Source organism: Thalassophryne amazonica, chromosome 7 (assembly GCF_902500255.1).
Source record: "Thalassophryne amazonica chromosome 7, fThaAma1.1, whole genome shotgun sequence".
Taxonomy (NCBI): domain Eukaryota; kingdom Metazoa; phylum Chordata; class Actinopteri; order Batrachoidiformes; family Batrachoididae; genus Thalassophryne; species Thalassophryne amazonica.
In genome coordinates, this window is record NC_047109.1 from 62481856 (window position 1) to 62500740 (window position 18885).

An 18885-nucleotide genomic window follows, 5' to 3' on the forward strand; every position below is an offset into this window, starting at 1 on the left:
TGAAAGTCTGAGATTTGAATGAGACTTTGAAATGTTGGAACCCAGAATCATAATTTGTGCTGGCAGCTCTCAAATGAGCTAGCCATTGCACATTATCAAATCTGACTTACCAAAGTATAAAATGTTCAAATTTCAGAAAAAAAAAAATACTGCTTGCAGTGTTTTATAAAACAAGACTGAATAGTACAAATACACTCCTTTGATTTAATTATTACTTATTATTGGTAGCAGTAACACACGCTAGCTAACTAGCCTAACACATTCATGAATGTAATTCTAAATACACATCAGTCATTGACACTAATGGCACTGCAACAAGTCTAGATGGGTACAGTGTCATTTTCTGGGGATCAAGCAGAGTTGACCTTGTAGATAGAATGATGAGTTACTATTGCATGAATGGCTGTACAAAGAAGTGGACACTGCGGATGCTAATGCACTTCACGGATATGGCTTTAGCCAGCGGCTGGCTACTGTACCACAAAGACCTCATCGTACGTGGCACAGCAAACAGGAAAATCATGTAGTTCCTTGAATTTTGAATGTAAGTAGCCAGGACCTTCTTGGCTCAGCATGACAATGACAACTCTGAACTTTTAGAGCAGGAAGATGACCAGGAAGTCCAAGGGAAAAGGCATCCAGTAAAGGCAGTGCCCCATGTGTCAGTCCACAGGCAGGATAATGCACATATGCCAGAGATGGTGACCATGAAAAATGTAGCGCGCTGCAGAGCAAAAGGCTACTCCGGGAAAACTCAAGTGCAGTGTATTACATGCAAGGTGTTCCTCTGCTTACAGGCAGATTGCAACTGTTACAGAGCCTTTCACACATAGATGCAAACATTTTCCCATGGGTGGAAAAAAACTTTGAAGAAGCAGTTTTGGAGTGAAAGAGAATTCTGCCTTGTCCAGCGAATTGAAATTAACAGTTTGAAACGGTAACAATGCAAAATGTTGTTGTTTGTTGTTGCACCTATTATATGAGCCAATTTGCATTATTGTTTCTCATGTTTTTGCACTCAGGACTAATGCTGGTGTGTTCAGACAACAAATAGAGTTTTCCACATAATTACTCAATTGTCACTTTATTGTGTTTTACTGGAATTTAAAATGAATGTCCACATATATGGGCATCATTTTTCTCAGAAACTACATAATGTCAAAAGATAAATCTTTTTTTTTTTTTTTTTACACTCATCACATCCCAATAACCCCAAATAGTAAAGAGAAATTAAAAATGCTTGCCATACAATAGTCCAGGTCTTAGGAGGTTAATCTTATTTGATGCAGTAGTCACAGCTTTAACACACAAATTGATGGTATTTAGGTGTTATCAGTGAATATCATTGTTGTGTTCCAATATTATTTTTATGTTTAATCTTCATTTGATTTTGTTTGCATCTAACTGGTGGATTGCCATGGTGATAGCTGATGCATTGTGTCAGACTGCTGTCATGTGCACCTTGCAGTCATGTTGTGTGCGTTTTACTAAATAAGTTGTACACTTTTCATCCAAATACATACTGTTGGATCCTCTTACAAAACATGCTATCAAGTTAAAAATAATATTAAAAAAACAAGAGCAATCAGAGATTTCTGACGTCTGCCAATCTGGATCCAGATCACCTCCAAAATTCAGTGGAGTCTTCCATTCCTAATATCTATCTGTCGTGCAAATTTGGTGAGAATCAGTGAAGTAGTATTGACGTAATCCTACAAAGCATATATAAAGTGAAATCTTGATGGAGAATCTGGATCCAGACGACCTCTAAAATTCAGTGGCATCTTTCATGTCCTAATTTATGTCTGTGGTGCAAATTTGATGAGAATCCGTGAAGTAGTTTTGACGTAATCCTTCAAAATGTATATCAAGTGAAATCTTGATCCATAATCTGGTTCCCTCCAAAATGTAGTGGAGTCTTCCATGCCCTAATACCTATCTGTCGGGCAAATTTGGTGAGAATCCGTGAAGTAGTTTTGACGTAATCCTTGAAAGTGTATATCAAGTGAAATCTTGATCCATAATCTGGTTCCCTCCAAAATGTAGTCGAGTCTTCCATGCCCTAATATCTATCTGCCATGCAAATTTGGCAAGAATCCGTGAAGTAGTTTTGACGTAATCCTTCAAATCCTATATAAAGTGAAATCTTGATCCAGAATCCGGATCACCTCTAAAATTCAGTTGAGTCTTCCATGTCCTAATTTCTGTATGTGCTGCAAATTTGGTGAGAATCCATGAAGTAGTTTTAACGTAATCCTTCAAAGCCTAAATAAAGTGAAATCTTTATCCAGAATCGGGATCAACTCCAAAATTTAATGGCGTCTTCCATGGCATAATATCTATCTGTGGTGAAAGTTTTGTCAAAATCTGTGCCGTAGTTTTGACATAATCCTGCTAACAGACAGACAGACAAATAAATAAACGCAGATGATTTTATTACATCCTTGTTGGACGTAAAAATCTCCAATAATATCAAACAAATAGGGTCAGTTCATGGGCTTTTTTTGGGTCAGTACAAAATATTTCTAGTCCTACCTTCCAGACCACAGGTCTGAGAACACTCTGACCAGGATGACCACTCCGACAGCTGACAGTTGACGGGACACTCGACCACACAGGTGATGTTCATCTGCCACTTCTTGTCCAAATTCAGCTGCAGAACGTACAATAGTTAAAGATGGACTAATCCACTGATCGAACAGCTGCAACACACTCAATTCCATCTGCTGCAGCCAGATGGTACCATGACCTATCAGCACTACATATCCCAGAAGCCTTTGCTCTGGCAGGTAAACAGAATGGTGCTGGGCATCATCCGGCCATCGAGTAGGAACACTGAAGCTGCTCTGGAAGCCATTATAACATCATTTGTTTGTGTGAATGAGTCAGATGATGAAGTGGGCCAGAGGTTAAATAGCTGTGGGGACGACTGTGGTGCAGCCCGCCGGCTATAATTATACACAGCTCAGACACATTATGAATGAATGAAGCAAAGACAACAATCTCTGAACACTGCTGAATATTTCATGTAGCTACGGGCCTAATAGCACAGGAAAGACGTGGTAATGTATTATAATGAGTAAAATGATTAAGTCATTCAGAAAAATGTGGATGTCAAAGAAAGACAGTGAAAAGCACATCATCTGAGAAGAATGATGAAAGGAAGGAAGCACAAAAGGAGACAGCAGGTGTTTTTCCTCATCTCACCTCTTCACAGAATTTCAGATCGACTGATTTGCTGTCACTGCGAACGCAGTCAAGCATCCGTGTCTTGATGCCGCTCCCACACACAGCGTTAGGACTTAGCTGACATGTGCTCCAGTCTGTAGGGAAACAATATTTTTACATTTACATTGCTGACAACTGATCTTCATAAAACTGCAAACATTAATGCAACGCTTAGTGAATAATTACTAACACAGCAGAGGCTTGTGGGTAAGGCCAATTTAATTACAATGTACAAGGTCTGTTAGTAAACTATCCAACCTTTTTATTTTTTTTTCAAAAACTATATGGCTTTGAATCACGTGTGATTGCATCAGCCAAGCTTGAACCTTTGTGCGCATGCGTGAGTTTTTTCACGCCTGTCGGTTGCGTTATTCACCTGTGGGCAGGCTTCGAGTGAGCACTGGTCCACACCCCGCGTCGGATTTTCATTGTCAGGAAAATGGCTGAGTGATTGGAACAGCGCTGAATCAAATTTTTCCAGAAACTGCGCTGAAAATATACACCAGGTCGAGAGGTGGTGTAAATATACACCAAATTGAACCAGCGCTGGAATCCACATAAAAATGAAGATGATCAACATGATAAACAGTGCCATTATACAAATCAATGCATATGTTACATAAATAACACTTTCCTGATTATACTACATAATAATTAATACAAATCCCGCTTTTGCACGATCCGTGGCTACAGCGCTGACTGCAAAGAAAGCGCTGCTCGCCTTTTTCTCCAGACGTCGAGCCTGGAGCCAGAGCAGCGCTGAGCTTACTTCATGTGGTGTGATCGTTTTAGACAATGAAATTGATAAAAACAACTGTAGTGTTGTCATTCCCTTCGCCCGTGCTGCAACCAGGTTTTGTCGCCTCCATTCGTTTGTCACAATACAATAAATAAAGAGGTATATTTTAAAAATAAAGAAATCTGACAGATAATGAGTGTCTTATTGAGCGAGCAAATATCCACATGTCAAGAATTATTGACGTGAAAAGAAAATACAGTGGTCCCTCGCTATAACGCGGTTCACCTGTCGTGGCCTCGGAGTCTCACTGGGTATTTAGTCCAATTTTGCATGCCCTTTTTTTTTTACAGTGTTCTGTGTTCTGCGTATCTGCTTATAAAAATCTTCTCGCCCAGAAGAGAAAAGAGCGCCAACAACTACTCATAACTGTATGTCACTCGGAAACACACACCTACTGCAGCGAGATGTGAGTGGGAAAAGGCGCAGCGGCGCCGCACGACGAAGAGGCCCAATCTGTGACATACTGGCGAGTCACTATTAATAATTTCTTATGTGTCCGACCTCGTTCGTTGATCGTTAAAATTAAATTCGTTAGTTCTAAATGCCATCATAATTATTTATAGGAATACGTTCTATTTTTGTTTCTCAAACAAATGTTTGGGCCTGAAAACAGTTTTTCCTACTAAGGTTTGGACTTTGAGAGTGTTTACACACGAGAGAAAAGTGAGAGAATGTTCATGCCTGATTGTGAAGGTGTATAAAGTGTGTTTATAGGGGTTTTACAGCTTTGAAACGTCTATAATAATTGTAAAAAATGACGCTGACTACGTCGCGGTTTCGCGTATTACGGGCTATTTTTTAGAACGTAACTCCAGCGATAAACGAGGGAACACTGTAACACTTTATTGATCATACTACAAAACAATTGATGCGACGGCCGCTTTTGACGCTCTATTGGCATGCGTCGTGATTGGTGGAGTTCTTTTTCTTTGCTGTCTTCCCGGCTTCCATGTCGTAACTGAAACCAAGAGCTCTAACCACTTGGCCACCACTCATACTATACCTCATCACAATACTAATACACCTAAAATTTGTCAGTTCCAATATTACACATCTAGAATTCCAAAAATGAACATTATCAGACTCCTTCCAGTCATCTTTTTAAAAGCGCATATGACCTTGCCTTTATAATACTCACCTGTCAGTCTGAGGAGTACATGTTTAACACTTTTAGCAAATATTTGCCAGCCTTCAGCTGGATGCTGCTGTTGATTTTAGCACCCAGGGTGCAAGGAGGGTAGGAGAGTGGAGAGAGGGAGGCATGGTATAATGGCAGAAGGAAGAGAAAGGAGACAAGGTTGTATTGAAGTCATGCATTTCACTCTTTTTTTGACATCTGTAGGTTGAGGTATTTCCAGGACAATGTGGCGAGACAAAGCTTGTCACATTGTTCAAATACTTCAGCTGTCACAATGTCCTCACATTTCAAAAGGAATAAATTCACTGTGCAGGGAAACAAGTGCAGTGTACCTTACGGCCCCTTCACACAGGACGAATAAGTACAAATCAGGGTGAATCAGGGCGGAACAGCTTGTACAACCCCAATTCCAATGAAGTTGGGACATTGTGTGAATATTAATTGCACCTGTTTGAACTTGTTACCTGTATAAAAGACACCTGTTCACACACTCAATCACACTCCAACCTGTCAACCATAGCCAAGACCAAAGAGCTGTCTAAGGACACCAGGGACAAAACTGTGGACCTGCACAAGGCTGGGATGGACTACAGGACAACAGGCAAGCAGCTTGGTAGAAGACAACAAGTGTTATGATTATTTATTAGAAAGTGGAAGAAACACAAGATGACTGTTAATCTCCCTCAACCTGGGATTCCATGCAAGATCTCACTTTGTGGGGTAAGGATCATTCTGAGAAAGCTCAGAACTACACAGGAGGACCCGGCCAATGACCTGAAGAGAGCTGGGACCACAGTCACAAAGATTACATTAGTAACACATGATCCTGTCATGGTTTAAAATCCTGCAGGGCAGCAAGGTCCCCCTGCTCAAGCCAGCACATGTCCAGGCCCGTTTGAAGTTCACCAGTGACCATCTGGATGATCCAGAGGAGGCAAGGGAGAAGGTCATGTGGTCAGATGAGACCAGAATAGAGCTTTTTGGAATCAGCTCTACTTACCATGTTTAGAGGATGAGAACAACCCCAAGAAAACCATCCCAACTGTGAAGCATGGGGGTGGAAACATCATACTCTGGGGGTGCTCTTCTGCAAAGGGGACAGGACGACTGCACCGTATTGAAGGGAGGATGGATGGGGTCATGTATTGCGAGATTTTGGCAAACAACCTCCTTCCCTCAGTAAAAGCATTGAAGATGGGTCATGGCTGGGTCTTCCAGCATGACAATGACCCCAAACACACAGCCAGGGCAAATAAGGAGGGGCTCCATAAGAAGCATTTCAAGGTCCTGGAGTGGCCTGGCCATTCTCCAGACCTGAACTCAATAGAAAATCTTTGGAGGGAGCTGAAACTCCAAACCTGAAAGATTTGGAGAAGATCTGTATGGAGGAGTGGACCAAAATCCCTGCTGCAGTGTGTGAAAACCTGGTGAAAAACTACAGGAAACATTTGACCTCTGTAACTGCAAACAAAGGCTACTGTACCAAATATTAACATTGATTTCCACACGGGTTGAAATACTTATTTGCAGCAGTAACATACAAATAAATTATATATATATATATATATATATATATATATATATATATAAATCATACATTGTGATTTCCGGATTTTTTTTTTTTTTTTTTTAGATTATCTCTCTAGTATTCCATCTACAAAGCTTCAACAATTTAGTGTCCTCAGTTCCCACACGCTTATTGAGTGTTGTTAGAAGGAAAGGTGATGTAACACATACCACTGTCCCAGCTTTTTTGAAACATGTTGCAGGTATCCATTTCAAAATGAGCAAATATTTGCACAAAAACAATAAAGTTTATGAGTTTGAACATTAAATATCTTGTCTTTGTGGTGTATTCAATTGAATATAGGTTGAAGAGGATTTGCAAATCATTGTATTCTGTTTTCATTTACATTTTACACAGTGTCCAAACTTCATTGGAACTGGGGTTGTATGAGTGAACGATGAAAACATTGAGCCGACGTGCAGGTGTGAACAATCTCACTGCAATGGTTTTGCATGAAATCGTTGCAGCAGGAGCACAGTGCGAGGGGTTGGTAATGTTAGACATTACTTGTTTGAAACACCTTGAGGCAACTTTGTTGTAATTTGGTGACATAAATGAAAATAAATTGAAGCCAGGGTGTAGAGGGGAACCACGGAATCTCGTCTCTGCTGTTTGCGGACGATGTGGTTCTGTTGGCTTCATCAAATCAGGACCTTCAGCGTGCACTGGGGCGGTTTGCAGCCGAGTGTGAAGCGTCCGGGATGAAAATCAGCACCTCCAAATCCGAGGCCATGGTTCTCGACCGGAAAAAGGTGCTTTGCCCTCTTCAGGTCGGTGGAGTGTCCTTGCCTCAAGTGGAGGAGTTTAAGTATCTCGGGGTCTTGTTTGTGAGGGACGGATGGAGCGTGAGATCGATAGACGGATCGGTGCAGCATCTGCAGTGATGCGGTCGCTGTATCGGACCGTCGTGGTGAAGAGAGAGCTGAGTAGGGGGTCAAAGCTCTCGATTTACGTTCCGATCCTCACCTATGGTCATGAGATTTGGCTCATAACCGAAAGAATGAGATCGCGAGTACAAGCGGCCGAGATGAGTTTCCTCCGCAGGGTGGCTGGGCGCTCCCTTAGAGATAGGGTGAGGAGATCGGTCACTCGGGAGGAGCTCGGAGTCGAGCCGCTGCTCCTCCACATTGAAAGGAGTCAGTTGAGGTGGCTCGGGAATCTTTTCCGGATGCCCCTTGGACGCCTCGCTGGAGAGGTGTTCCGGGCACGTCCCACTGGGAGGAGGCCCCGGGGAAGACCCAGGACATGCTGGAGGGATTACATCTCTCAGCTGGCTTGGGAACGCCTTGGGGTTCCCCCGGAGGAGCTGGAGGAGGTGTGTGTGGATCGGGAGGTCTGGGCGGCTTTGCTTGAGCTGCTGCCCCCGCGACCCGACTCCGGATAAAGCAGAAGAAAATGGATGGATGGATGGATGAAATTGATATTGAGCAGCTGCAGCATGTGTAACCACATCCCGCAGCTGCTGTGAAAAAAAGACATGCCACCCACTGGATTCGAACCTGGAATTTACAAAAGTTCTGATTGCCAGCCAGAAACTTTACCACTGCATTACCATCACTGACCTGTAAAAGGTGTGGAAAAATGCCTGAAATCAACAAAGACAAACTTTTTTTTTTTAAAGAGAAAAAAACACCATAACTGACCAAATTGTGTTTGTTACAGCGTTTTTGTGTTGATATATTACTGAAAGTGGCGTATTTGTCACACTGTTGGCTTGTCATATAGTCCTGCGGCACGCAACACACAGGACACACATGTCCTGTCAGGCAGATGTGACATTCAGATCTCCTGCTGCGTGTCCACATGAACTGACGGTCCATTTCAGCTGGGAGCCTGGGACAGCCTGTCAATGTGTGCGTTCTCCAGCCGATCGTAAAAGTGATTTATGTTTTCATGTATTTCCACGTGAGGACAGCAAGCACACGCACGCTTGTCTGTCAAAACACGGTACGTGTTCTGCAGCTGTGACATCCAGGACCAGAGTTGGCAACAGCCACTGCTGTTGGCAGCCAGCCATGCCCCATTCAGCGCACAGACCAAGGTGTCATTCTGTAATCAGATGAGAGGCGGGCGCAAACCACATGCACGTGGTGGGGGGAGGGGCGGGGGAGCGGGGCAGAGCGTGCAAAACACATGCACACATGTTGTGGGGGGAGCTGACACTCTGGCATGCCACATGTATACTTGGAAACTCCAAAGTCGTGGGGGCACTTAGACAAAGTGATCGTCAGATGACTGTTTTTGTGCTAATAGTGTGAATGGCCACACATTTTCTAAGTACCAAGCAAGCGGTGTTAGATGTTCGTGTGTGTCACCTGGGATCTGGCTGACACCAGAAGGGAGGGGTCAAAAGGGCTCTCACAGTGCACATTCAGTCTTTCGGCCGCGGGTATGCACAAATAGTTGTAGCAACAGGTGTACGAGGCATTGGAGGCAGCTCCGATTTTACACACATTGCATACAATTCCTACTTCATGCCCAATTCGACCACATTCGTACTATGTGTGGAGGGGCCCTTAACATTTGAAGTGCAAACAGAAGAAAAGAAAATGTCACTCCATATAGCCCCATGTTGTTTTATATACACTGTTAAGATGAAGGGTGTGACTGAATGGTGAGGCAAAGAAGTTGGGTTGAAGTTTCTTGTGACCTCTCTTAAACATAAAGAGCTCTTACCAGTTTTGGATGTTGAACTCAACTTTACAACTCAACTTGTAAAGTTGAGTTCAACATCCAAAACTTGTAAGAGCTCTTTATGTTAAGAGAGGTAGCAAGTGGACATAACTAAACACAGCTGCAATGTTTTAGAGTATATGTGTAGTCATATGACATATTTTCCACAAAGCATAATACCTTAAAATTTAATAGTCTTTTGTTTGGGTCAGACATCAATTCTTCACCACGTTTTGCAATAAACAGTCCAATTTCTACAATGTAATATAATATAATATTGTACAAATAATGAATGTTTGAGACTTGGCTTTGCCTTGTTGAATGGTTTGTTCCAGCTTTCACCAAAATAAATATTCATTCCATTGAAAGAATGTAAACACATTCATTATTTTTTTTTTTTTATAAAACAGCTAAAATACAACCCCAATTCCAATGAAGTTGGGACATTGTGTAAAATGTAAATTAAAAACAGAATACAATGATTTGTAAATCCTCTTCAGCCTATATTCAATTGAAGACACCACAAAGACAAGATAGTTAATGTTCAAACTGATAAACTTTATTGTTTTTGTGCAAATATTTGCTCATTTTGAAATGGATGCCTGCAACACGTTTCAAAAACCTGGGATAGTGGTATATTTACCACTGTGTTACATCACCTTTCCTTGGGAACTGAGGACACTAATTGTTGAAGCTTTGTAGATGGAATTCTTTCCCATTCTTGCTTGATGTACACCTTCACTTGTTCAATAGTCTGGGGTCTCCGTTGTCGTATTTTGCGCTTCATAATGCGCCACACATTTTCAATGAGCGACAGGTCTGGACTGCAGGCAGGCAAGTCTAGTACCCGCACTCTTTTACTACGAAGCCACACTGTTGTAACGTGCAGAATGTTGCGTGGCATTGTCTTGCTGAAATAAGCAGGGACGTCCCTGAAAAAGACGTTGCTTGGATGGCAGCATGTGTTGCTCCAAAACCTGGATGTTCCTTTCTTCATTGATGGTGCCATGGCCACTAACACATCCCCATACCTTCACAGATGCTGGCTTTTGAACTTTGCGCTGGTAACAATCTGAATGGTCTTTTTCCTCTTTTGTCCAGAGGACACAATGTCCATGATTTCCAAAAACAATTTGAAACGTGGATTCAACAGACCACAGCACACTTTTCCACTTTGCGTCTGTTCTTTTCAAATGAGCTCAGACCCAGAGAAGGCAGCGGCACTTCTGGATGTTGTTGATGTATGGCTTTACTTGCATGGTAGAATTTTAACTTTCACTTGTAGATGCAGCGAAGAATTGTGTTAAGTGACAATGGTTTTCTGAAGTGTTCTTGAGCCCACGTGGTAAGATCCTTTACACAATGATGTCGGTTTTTAATGCAGTGCTGCCTGAGGGATCGAAAGTCACGGGCGTTCAATGTTGGTTTTTGGCCTTGCCTGTCATGGTTTAGTCCCCAAAGAAGGCAGGTTTGGACCCCAAATGCAGGTAACCAAAAGACACAAGAGATGATGGCAAATATACACTTACTTATTGAACTCCAGAATAATAGTGAACATCAAATCCAAGAAACATCCAAAAATTTGAAAAAAACAGGACAGACTCCAAAAGACAAAAATGTTCACCAAAAATCTCAAACCCAATGTGACTGAGATCAAAAAGCAAACTGCAGGATAATAAGCAACTCAAGACTACTGTCAAAAAGGGAGACAGTGAGGATGAAAACAAAACTCTTCTAAAAGCCAAACTGCAAGTGGTTGAAAAGACTAACAAAGTTACAACCAAATGACTAGAATCAACTGTCAAAAAGGACAGTGTGAATTACTTACTAAGAGCTGAAGCAGGACATGTGGAGGAGAACCTGGATGAAACATCTAATCAACCGGCAACTAACAAACACAAGGGCGTGGCTTATAAAGCCAAAACCAAATTACACACAGCTGAGAATAATGACCTGAACCAAGGGCGCAAGTGGAAGGAAACCAATGAGTGGACAAGAAACAATTAACACAAACAGTCTGAGAAAATAAAACCTGAACATGAATAAACTAACATGGTAGAGAACAAAATCCAATCACTGTAAGGAGAAACAAAAAGACATGAAAACCCTGGAAGACTTAAACACAAGATGCATGAGGGGGCGGGGCCCCTCGCATAGCTGTCAAATACCGCTCGGCAGAGAACTAATTGCGGCTACACTAGGAGCAACAAGAGAAAGTTTAACTAACAAACAACCCACATCACAGACGAACATATAAGAAAGATCAGAACCGGGGGGAACATGACAGGTGTTGCGCACAACTGGCTCACTCGCACACATATGTGTGTCAGTGGTGAAACTCGTGTTCATCACACCTACGCCACCTATGCCAGCACGCACAGAGAAAGCGGTACAACGGAGGGATGGCAGTCTCATTCACACTTGTACCTACAAAAGACAGGCACCAGGAAACACATGCATCCACATTCTCTCACAAACGCACGCTAACACACATCCACACATGCACCCATTGGATACAAGCACACACACACATCCACATTCTCTGACACAAGCACCCACAGACAACGAGAGGAAAAGCCTTAGAACAAAGCCCCATAACCCAGCCCACAGGCCCCGACCACAACACTTGCCGCTTACATGTAGAAAGTTCTCCAGATTCTCTGAATCTTCTGATTATATTATGGCCTGTAGATGATGGAATCCCTAAATTCCTTGCAATTGAACATTGAGAAACATTGTTCTTAAACTGTTGGACTATTTTTTCACGCAGTTGTTCACAAAGTGGTGATCCCCGGCCCTTCTTTGCTTGAGAACAGCTGAGCCTTTTGGGGATGCTCCTTTTATATCCTCACCTGTTTCCAATTAACCTGTTCACCTGTGGAATTTTCCAAACAGGTGTTCTTTGAGCATTCATCAACTTTCCCAGTCTTTTGTTGCCCCTGCCCCAGCTTTTTTGAAATGTGTTGCAGGCATGCATTTCAAAATGAGCAAATATTTTCACAAAAATAAAAAAGTCTATCAGTTTGAACATTAAATATCTTATATTTGTGGTATATTCAATTGAATATAGGTTGAAGAGGATTTGCAAATCATTGTGTTCTGTTTTATTTACATTTCACACAATGCCCCAACTTCACTGGAATTGGGGTTGTACAAGCTGTTCCGCCGTGTGTGTGTGTTACAAGAATTAGCAGCGTCAGTTAGCTCAAGCAAATCATGTCTCGGCAGACTCGTTGTCCCGTGTACATCCTCAGTGCAGCGAAAAAAATCATGTCAGAAATTAGTCCAGCTTTTCATTCCAACTTTCTGCCAACAGCCTCCATATAGTGCAGTGGATTTGTTTTGTGTGTGCGCACACATGTGGGTGCGTGTGCGTGCACGAGGATGTATGCGTGTGTGTGTGCACCTGTGCAGAGTGCAATGGTACCAAACGTATGGAATCAAATTTGCACTCTAAATGGAACGAAACTGCATTTTAAATGCAATGCAACACAAATGGGATGAATTAATCCATGTCATGTGACATACAAAGCACCAATCAAATGACAAGGATCCACTCAGCCGTTTTATATAATATAATATTTTTGCATTTGTATCTTCTAACTGCATGTATCATCTAACTCTGGCAAATATCTATCATTTTTGGCGACTGGGCATGGACGTCGGGCCTCTGAAAATGCATACCGCCCTCCAAAAGCATGTTATTGTATTAATATAATATTTTTGCAGTTCTGAATGTAAATGTACTCTTGGCCTGGCAAAGAAACATTTACATTACCTTTTGTAAAATCATAACTGCAATGTTTAATTTATATATGATGGTAGGCTGAAAGGTTTTGCTTCCTATGGCATGAATTCATTAACAAGCAAGCTACTCACATGAATCACATATCTGCTTAAAGGTTGCAATGTTCTCTGTCAAGCAGTGTCACTAACTTTCTAAGTAGACACCTTCCCTTTTATGTGGTCACTCCCTTCTCTTCCCTTCCCTCCACTTCACCATCCTGTTGGGGAAGAAATCACGTGTCTTCTCGCCTAAAATCTGAACCGATGCAATGCATCCTGTGTTTTCTTGACTCATACGTGGACAAACATCATCATTCTGAAAAACTGTATCGTTTCCAGGATGACCCTTGTTGAAGCGTGCATGCAGGTTTTCCAAAGTGCCCAAAGTGGTACTTTATCAAGACCAACCTCAAAATGTAACATCATTTTGTACAGTGAGAAGATCATATCCTATTATGCATCTTCATTTTCCAGGCAGATTTGACACATCTGATCATTTTTGGGCCAGATCAGATAAAGGGGTGGGGCCAGTATAAAAAAAAACAAAAAACTGTTATTCTTTGATAGAAGTAGTGTATGAATACTATTAAGGTGCTTACACTTATTTAAAGTTAGGTAAATTAGTATTTGGACACTGACACTAATTTTTATTATTTTGCCTCTGTTCATCACATCAGTGGAAATGAAATAAAACAATCAAGTTGTGCTTTCATCTTTAATTCATGGGATAAAAAAAAAATAAAAAATAAAAAATCACATTAACCATTAGAGCAATTACAGCCCTTTTTATACACAGTCTCTCCCTTTGAAGAGGGTAAAAGCATTTGGACAAACTACATAAGTATTATTAACTATCACTTTTACAACCAGTGTTCTTGAAATGACTCAGTGGATAGATATATGAATATTTATACGTCACTGAACAGAGCTTAGATGTTGTTAACATTGGTAATTAAGAAATATAAACAGAATGCAGGGCTCTCCCCAGAAATTTAGAGCACGATGGTGCTAGAGGTTAGGCATGGGGGGGGGGGTCCTGGAGGGAGAAGTCCTCCCTTCATCGAGGAGAAGCCTTTTTTAAATACCAATGGAAGCCATTTCCTGCAACTTCAGCTTTACATCTTCTCTAAGACTACAAACTGAGGCCTTGTCCATATGGAAACGGATGCAATCTTTTTCTTTGTCATTCTCAAAAACTGTTCCAAGAACACGCCACCATTTCAAGAAATGTCTGCACACACACACACACACACACACACACACACACACACACACACACACACACACACACACACACACACACACAAATCCACTGAAAATGGCATAGTATATAGACCAGGCCTGCATGTGGCGCTATAACGCTGCCACAAAAAATGGAGAACACGTGGAGCATGCACATATACGTGTAAGGAGCTAATCAATGAAGCAGCAGAAATGAGAACTTTAAAAAGTTGGCACACTGAGTGAATATGAAAACTTTAAATCTGACCTGTTGTGCTCTTTCAGCTGGATTCATCGTCACAGCTGAAAACCTCTGTCCACATAACACACCCTTCTTTTGGAAGACAGCATCTGGAAATGGTTTAATTCCTTAGTGTGGAAATTGCTTGTGAATAAATCCAGGATGGAGGTGTTTTTAAAAAGTCTCTGTGTTTATTTTTCCTCTTGATTTTTGCCATTGATGCTAGAGGACTGGAACCTGACAGATGAGCAGTCTGCTCTGGGTCTACTTCTCAACAGGAGCGAGAGGAAACTAGTACTTGCCCCAACACCAAGAAGTAAAAGTAACTTATTTTAAAAGCTGAATGTCTTTTTTGCAATTATTTTATTAGTGTCCCTTTGGTTATGCCAGAATTCACCACAGCCATTCTTTGTCTCTTCAGCATTCTGCTTCTGCATGCTGTCCATTATGAGCGACTGAAACCGGTAAAATTCATTACAAAAAACATTTTTTGTTGTTATTATATGATGTTTTGTGGCCATGTCTGAGGTTAGAGAGCTGGGTCTATGAGACGTAGAAACTTCGCAAGATGATGCCACTTCAAGACATTTCACAGGAAAACAATGGCGGTGAGGAAAATGAAGACACATGGCAAAGCGATGAATTACCTGAGAATACACCCAGGATCAGCTGCTTGGACTAAGAGACTCTATGTATAGTGGGCCGGGTCCCCACTACACTGAGCACCTGGACATACAAAGGAGACAGAGAGGCTGCAGAGGCAGCCGGATGAAGTGGAGAAGGACTTCTATTCCGTCTGTGATCATGGGCAATGTCATTTCTCTCCGCAAAAAGACAGAGGAGCTAGCAGCACGAACCTGTTTCCAGAGGCTGTATAGGGGCTGCAGTCTCATGTGCTTCACGGAGATGTGGTTGGATGAACATGTACCGGACTCTGTTACTGACATGGACGGCTTCACACTTGTCCACGCAGACAGGACGTGGGAAGAAAAGAGGGGGGCTCGCTGTTTATGTGAGTGAGAGATGGTGTAATGCAGCTCATGTTCACGTGAAGGATCAGATCTGCTCCTCATACGTGGAGGTACTCACGGTGACCATGAGGCCGTACTATCTCCCACGGGAGTTTGGGAGTGTGATTGTGCTCTGCGTGTATATTCCTCCCTCTGCAGATGCCACCACTGCCTGTGAGCGAATTCACAGTGCAGTGACACGGCTGCAGACACAACACCGCCGCGCTCTCCTCCTCATCACTGGGGAATTTAACCGCACCTCCCTCTCCGCCACCCTCCCTACGTTCACCCAGTACATCACGTGTAAAACCAGGAACAATAGAATACTGGACCTTTTCTATGCTAATGTGGAGGACGCTTACACCTCTGCCCCCCTCCCCCCACTCAGACGCTCGGATCACAACCTCGTCTACCTGCTCCCCCAATACACACCCAGGGTGAGAAGAGAGCCAGTGCAGAGAAGGTCAGTGAAACTCTGGACTGAAGAGGTCACTGAGAGGCTGAGGGACTGTTTCAGAACCACAGACTGGAGCATGTTTCAAAACTCTCACGTTCAGACATCAACGGCCTGACCCAGTGTGTCACTGACTACGTGAACTTCTGTGTGGAGAGCACTGTGCCTACCCGGAGGGTACGGTGCTTTCCCAACAACCACCCCTGGGTGACACCCGAGCTGAAGATCCTGATGAACCAGAAGAAGAAGGCTTTCAACTCGGGAGACAGAGAGGAGCAGCGTAGAGTTCAACAGGAACTCCAGTGGCGGATCCGGCAGACAAGAAGGAGTATGGAAGGAAGACGGAGGAGCAGTTGGCCCAGAATAACATCAGGGACATGTGGAGATGCCTCAAGACTGCCTCTGGATTTGGACAGGGTGCCAGCAGGACTGCAGATGGAGATTCTCAGTTTGCAGAGGAGCTAAACAGTAACTTTAACCATTTTGGCTCCTCCACACCTGCCCCCCTGCCTGCTCCCGGCTCTCCACATGTCTCCAGCAGCCAGCCCTCCAGCCACTCTGACCCCCCACCTTCTTCCCCCTGACCACCTCCACTGCACCCCAGACCTTGTCCCTCCTCTCCCCGGACTGTAATCAGCACCAACCCACCACAGGTCACACCTCAGCTCCCCCCTCCCTCCCCCTCACTGTAACTCATGAGGTGAGAAGCCAGCTCCTGCGGCTGAAGCAGAGGAAAGCAGCAGAACCTGATGAGATCTCCCCGAGGCTGCTGAGGACCTGTGCAGATGAGCTCTGTGAGGTCCTCAGCCACATCTTCGGCAAGAGCCTCAGCCTGGGGGTGGTCCCCACCCTGTGGAAGACCTCCTGTGTGGTTCCGGTTCCCAAAACACCGCATGCCAAGGAACCAGCCCACTACAGACCAGTTGCCCTGACCACCCCCCTCATGAAGACAATGGAGTGGCTCGTCCTGTCTCACCTCCGCACCGCGGTGAGTGACATCCTGGACCCACTGCAGTTCGCCTACAGGCACAACATCGCTGTCATCTACCTGCTGCAGCAGGCGCTCACCCACCTGGAGACCGGTGGGAGCGCTGTGAGAGTCATGTTCTTTCATTTCTCCAGTGCTTTCAACACCATCAGACCGGCACTGCTGCGGGGGAAGCTGGAAGATGCAGGTATGGATGGACATCTCGCCGCCTGGACCATCGACTACCTCACTGACTGCCCGCAGTACGTGCGGCTGCGCAGCTGTCAGTCTGAGGTGGTAAGGTGCAGCACCGGGGCCCCCCAGGGCACCGACCTCTTGCCTTTCCTCTTCACCCTTTACACCTCAGACTTCACCTACAACACAGACAGCTGCCATCTCCAGCAGTTCTCTGATGACTCCATCATTGTGGGTCATGTGTCTGAGGGGAATGAGCTGGAGTACCGGTCGGTCATCACGGACTTTGTGGACTGGTGTGAGCGCAACCACTTGTGTCTCAATACCAGTAAGACGAAGGAGATGGTGATCGACTTCAAGAGGAAACCACCACCTCACTCACCAGTGAACATCCACGGGGAGAACATAGAGACTGTGGACAGTTTTAAATATCTGGGTGTTCACCTCAACAACAAACTGGACTGGACTCACAACACTGACACCCTGTACAAAAAACACCAGAGTTGCCTCCACCTCCTGAGGAGACTGAGATCCTTTGGAGTGATCAGACCTCTGCTTAAGACTTTCTATGACTGTGTTGTAGCCTCTGCTCTCCTCTATACTGTCGTCTGTTGGGCCACGGGCAGCACAGAGCGGGATAGAAAGAGACTGAACAAACTGGTCAGGAAGTCCAGCTCTGTCCTGGGCTGTCCTCTGGACTCCATGGAGGAGGTGGCTGAGAGGAGGGTGTTAACCAAGCTCAAATCCATCATGAACAACTCCTCTCACCCTCTGCACCGGACTGTAGTGGAGCTGAGCAGCTCCTTCAGTGACAGACTGAGGGACCCTCAGTGCAAGAAGGAACGATACCGCAGGTCGTTCCTCCCTGCTGCTGTCAGACTGTAAAATCTTCTTCTTTGTCTTTCGGCTGTTCCCGTTAGGGGTCGCCACAGCAGATCAATCGTTTCCATCTCACCCTGTCCTCTGTATCTTCCTCTGTCACACCAACCACCTGCATGTCCTCTCTCAGCACATCCATGAACCTCCTCTTTGGTCTCCCTCTTCTCCTCCTGCCTGGTGGCTCCATCCTCAGCATCCTTCTCCCTATATACACTGGGTCCCTCCTCTGCACATGTCCAAACCATCTCAATCTCGCCTCTCTGACTTTGTCTCCAAACCGTCCCACCTGAGCTGTCCCTCTGATATGTTCATTCCTAATCTTGTCCATTCTTGTCACTCCCAAAGAGAATCTCAACATCTTCAGCTCTGCCACCTCCAGCTCTGCCTCCTGTCTTTTTGTTAGTGCCACCGTCTCTAAACCATACAACATAGCTGGTCTCACTACTGTTTTGTAAACTTTCCCCTTTATTCTTGCTGATATTCTTTGGTCACAAATCACTCCTGCCACCTTTCTCCACCCTGCCTGCACGCTCTTCTTCACCTATCTACCATACTCTCCATTACTTTGAACAGTTGACCCCAAATATTTAAACTCATCTACTTTCACCACTTCTACTCCTTGTAACTGCACTATTCCACTGGGCTCCCTCGCATTCACACACATGTACTCAGTCTTGCTTCTACTGACTTTCATTCCCCTTCTCTCCAAAGCATATCTCCACTTCTC

The 18885-nt window shown here is 43.9% G+C and overlaps 1 protein-coding gene across 5 annotated transcripts in view; it reads right to left on the reverse strand.

The window, feature by feature from the left end:
* LOC117514031 (thrombospondin type-1 domain-containing protein 7A) overlaps positions 1–18885 on the reverse strand; it is a 602038-nt gene that overhangs the window by 134094 nt on the left and 449059 nt on the right. For all 5 annotated transcript variants that reach the window (XM_034174316.1, XM_034174317.1, XM_034174314.1 and 2 more), the window contains 2 exons: positions 3208–3323; positions 2536–2653 (listed from right to left, as the gene is read on the reverse strand). In XM_034174316.1, the coding sequence (XP_034030207.1) occupies positions 2536–2653; positions 3208–3323 (234 nt within the window). The remainder of the gene's footprint in view (positions 1–2535; positions 2654–3207; positions 3324–18885) is intronic.